The sequence below is a fragment of the Portunus trituberculatus genome, chromosome 7 (assembly GCF_017591435.1).
Source record: "Portunus trituberculatus isolate SZX2019 chromosome 7, ASM1759143v1, whole genome shotgun sequence".
In the NCBI taxonomy this organism is placed as follows: Eukaryota; Metazoa; Arthropoda; class Malacostraca; order Decapoda; family Portunidae; genus Portunus; species Portunus trituberculatus.
In genome coordinates, this window is record NC_059261.1 from 589626 (window position 1) to 594210 (window position 4585).

General features: G+C 34.1%; 1 protein-coding gene across 1 annotated transcript in view; it reads left to right on the plus strand.

Annotated features, from left to right (window-relative positions):
* The first annotated feature begins 949 nt into the window (after positions 1-949).
* The window catches only part of LOC123519656 (ankyrin repeat domain-containing protein 65-like), a 16641-nt gene continuing 13005 nt past the window's right edge, over positions 950-4585 (plus strand). Inside the window, exons 1-2 of the mRNA XM_045281135.1 lie at positions 950-971; positions 4014-4118. Coding sequence (XP_045137070.1) covers positions 4047-4118 — 72 coding nt within the window. The 5' untranslated portion in view covers positions 950-971; positions 4014-4046. The remainder of the gene's footprint in view (positions 972-4013; positions 4119-4585) is intronic.

The following is a 4585-nucleotide window of genomic DNA, read 5'->3' on the forward strand; positions in this document are numbered from 1 at the left end:
GAATCGAGGCGAGCGTGCGGGACGCTTTCTCAGGGACAGTGCCATGTTACTCAAACCGTTACCAATGATTATTTTAAAAGACATTCAGTCACTGGAAATTCAATATACTTCTTACAAATAGATGTTGATTCAAGTTATTTCTCTCATAAGATCTCTCCCATTGAATTTCTGATACCTCTATATCAGTGACTGCATATATTTTGTCTATTAGTATAACTGCATGATTGACTTTACTCAAGGGCATTTTTTTTTTAAATACCCCAGAACCCCCTCTATTATCTGGTCCAGCCATAACAGAAAACAGACTATTCGAAGAAAGCGAGATATTTCTACGGTGAACTCAAACTATTTCCAAAATGAGCTGATAAGAGTGTATTTACTATTTAATTTAGTTACTTAACTTCAATGTGAGAATTAACTATTATATTTTCGTTTTCTTAATATATATATATATATATATATATATATATATATATATATATATATATATATATATATATATATATATATATATATATATATATATATATATAAAGCTGTGTATTACATATTGCATATCTATTAGGTATCTTGCAACTCAACGCTCGCATACATGATACATCCAGTTGCAGCTAGTACATGTGCGCATCAGCAGGGCACGTGCACGCAAACACAGTTGCCACAGAAAACAATCTAATATTAGTGTGTCCGGCTACCAGCCTTGTGTTTCTCTCCTGTGGCAGGTTTTGAAGCATACCAGCATAATGTTTGCGTAACACAGTATTACCGCTGCTCACATACAAGATTCTGTTTCAACTCACACCCTGTCCTGATGCAACTTAAATCACGGCAAGTTACTGTGTGTGTGTAATGGGATTCGGATTCGGTAAGTTTTTCGTCTTTTGGCGGATTACTTTACAGTGTAGTCCTTATTCACCTACCAGTGATAAAGTGTCTGTTTTGAATTGGGAGTAGTGATCCACTTTGCTTATGTAGGAAAACAAACTGAATAGAAATACTCATACTCTGAGTGTTAATATCATTCCGGTGTAGTAAGTGAAAGTGACCAAGGTCGTACGCAGCCCTATTTTTCACTGCCAGACGTACGGTGTTTATACTCCCAGCAATGGTAACAGTCGTTATAAGCGTGTTAACCCCTTCAGTACCATGACACGTTTTCATATTCATTCTGCCGACTGTTTGGTGATTTGATACAACTTTAGAAACTTATGTGAGGATTAGAATAGTAAAGACTGGCCATTAATCTTTTGAACACCATAAACGCTTCCTAATGTCGATAAAATCATCTAATCATACCCCAAATTCAAAGTAAAGGTACGTCTCAGTACTGAAGGGGTTAATTATATGTCAGGAAGTGATATAATTTGTTTCGGTACAATTCTCTCTCTCTCTCTCTCTCTCTCTCTCTCTCTCTCTCTCTCTCTCAGGGATATGCTGCCTCGAGGTCAGCCCTTGCTCAAGTGTCTGTGACTTTCTTCTAAAAGACAATAATTTGGATATAATTCTGGTGCGATACCCTCACTTCTGTGGGTGCTGACAGCTTCTCTGTCCTATGAGTGTGTGTGTCCTGCGAAACAGACAACGCCCTCCCTACTGGCGTGTCCTAGCTGTGAGGCACGAGTCACACGTGAAGATATGCCTCTTCATTTGTACTCTGTAGATCTGTTGCTTTTTGAGCTTATAAATTGATTGTTGTGTGTGTAATTCACATCCCGTACCTACTCACTGCTAGGTGAACAGGGGCTACACGTGAAAGGAGACACACCCAAATATCTCCACCCGGCCGGGGAATCAAACCCCGGTCCTCTGGCTTGTGAAGCCAGCGCTCTAACCACTGAGCTACCGGGCCGTGTGTGTGTGTGTGTGTGTGTGTTCCTGTTTTGGTTCAGATGTCTATCATCTTGTTCTGTTCTGTATTCTGTGCTGGTTTACGTTCAATTATGTTATTGTTTGTATAGTTTCCTGCTGTTTAATTCGCTTTGTCTTCTCTATTTTGTATTGGCCTGCCGGCGTTGTGCGCAATAAATTGATCAAAACAAAATCTCTCTCTCTCTCTCTCTCTCTCTCTCTCTCTCTCTCTCTCTCTCTCTCTCTCTCTCTCTCTCTCATTTTAGGTTGTGGTATCTAAAATTAGAGTAATTATTAAAAATTACTGTTATTATTAGTAGTAATATTAATAGTAGTAGTTGTTGTTCTTATTTGTGTTGTTATTATATAGTAACTCCAACAGCACCAAAAGACTCAATGGCATTCCTCAGGAACAAAATTATTGTGCCCTTGGCAACAATGAGTGGAATGGTCTCTCAAGGTTACATGAGATACGGGTAGTCTGTATCCAGTAAACATTGCATCAAGGGACAAAGCTATACAGGAATATGTACATTATTGGTAGAACATTTTGCGCCTGTTCAACCCTACGATTATAAAACACTACAGAAACATTATCTCATTACACAATACGACCCCGGGCAGCTGCATTGTGATTAAATTTTATTGTAAATGTACTGTGTGGTGAGCTACGCGGCATTCATGTCTCTATGATCCAAGAGACCATCTCTCTCTCTCTCTCTCTCTCTCTCTCTCTCTCTCTCTCTCTCTCTGTATATATATATATATATATATATATATATATATATATATATATATATATATATATATATATATATATATATATATATATATATATATATATATATATATATATATATATATATATATATATATATATATATATATATATATATATATATATATATATATATATATATATATATATATATATATATATATATATATATATATATATATATATATATATATATATATATATATATATATATATATATATATATATATATATATATATATATATATATATATATATATATATATATATATATATATATATATATATATATATATATATATATATATATATATATATATATATATATATATATATATATATATATATATATATATATATATATATATATATATATATATATATATATATATATATATATATATATATATATATATATATATATATATATATATATATATATATATATATATATATATATATATATATATATATATATATATATATATATATGGATTGGTTTATGCTGTGATACTTACCATCATTTTCTAATAGTCTTATACCTATTTTTGATGTTTGTGTGAAAGATTTATGAAAAAAAAATATGACAAATTGAAGCGTGAAATTATTTTTGACATTTACTCACTGTCTCAAAGAATTGGCTGTCCTCAAAATAACACGTGTCGCTTTATTTTCTTGTTCTGAATAACATTCTAGGGTTTTGCTATCCAATATTTTTTGGGGGGCAAACTGTTTCACCCCAAACTTATCGTTAGAGTGGAAATTTGTTCACCTAATCTAAGAGATGCCTTGGAGTGACTTAAGGGAAGGCCACCGGACACACGCAATAAGGGAACCAAAATTGTTAGGTATTCAGATGTTCCATGATCTCTCATCGTTTGGTGTGCTCGCAATCTAACCCTATATTCTAGCATTCCATGTTATGATTGGTGTTGTTAATCACTTTATTTCACCGTTGAAATGATATCTTTCCATTCACTTTGCCATACAAACAAGGATAGGACAATACCGAGGGAGGTGAGTTTCTGGTTAATTTGTATGAACAATGTTTTGGGTTGACATCAGAGACTTCCGAGAAAGCGGACATCATAGCTATTGATATGTTTTGTGAACTGCATGCACATTAGTTAAAAAAAAAGAAAAAAAAAGAATGAACAAAGAGCAAGAGTGAAAAAGAACAGAAAGGAAGCAGGGGCAGACCAATCATGATGCGAGAGAAGTATTTTTTTAAAGTGATTTTTTTTTTTTTTTTATCATTCGTAACACTCCTTATGTTACTAGTATATCTAAACCACGACTTGGTACACATGACAGCTGCGCCAGCTGTGCAGGTGGCGATTCAGGCGCCAAAACATGTAACTGTCCTATACTGTTTTTCTATCGGCAGGTTACATCACAGCGCACATGCACTAAAGGTGCCATGTCGGAGAAGCAATACTTGTATGAAATATGGAAGAGACAGCTTCCATTGCATAAACGGCAAGAAACACTGGTAAGGGATGAATGACATTATTATCATTGTTGTTAATATTTTTTTTTCTTTTTTATGTGTGAAGAGCACCGGCCTAGGGCCATAACAGCAAATAAAGTTATATAAAAGAAAGCCAACTGAAGTGCTGGTCCCCGTATAGTCAGAAGGGATAATCTAAAGCAGAGAATAGATCTTTTGAAACCTTCTTGAAAACATTGAAGTCATAGGAAAATTAAATTACAGAACCAGGCAGAATTTCAAGAGAGAGGATAAATGATTGGCATTATTGGTTTTATGGGTAATATAATATTTGAAGATGAGCGGTCACTGAGGTGCAAGCGTAAAGCGTTCACTGTCTCTCTCTCACGCTGTTTGCCCTGAGGCTGGTAACAGAAACGCTGTTAAATATATCACTATATTAAGTGTACAGTTAACTACACTATAATAAGACCGTCTGCACACACACAGAAGTCCAGACCTCCCTGGCA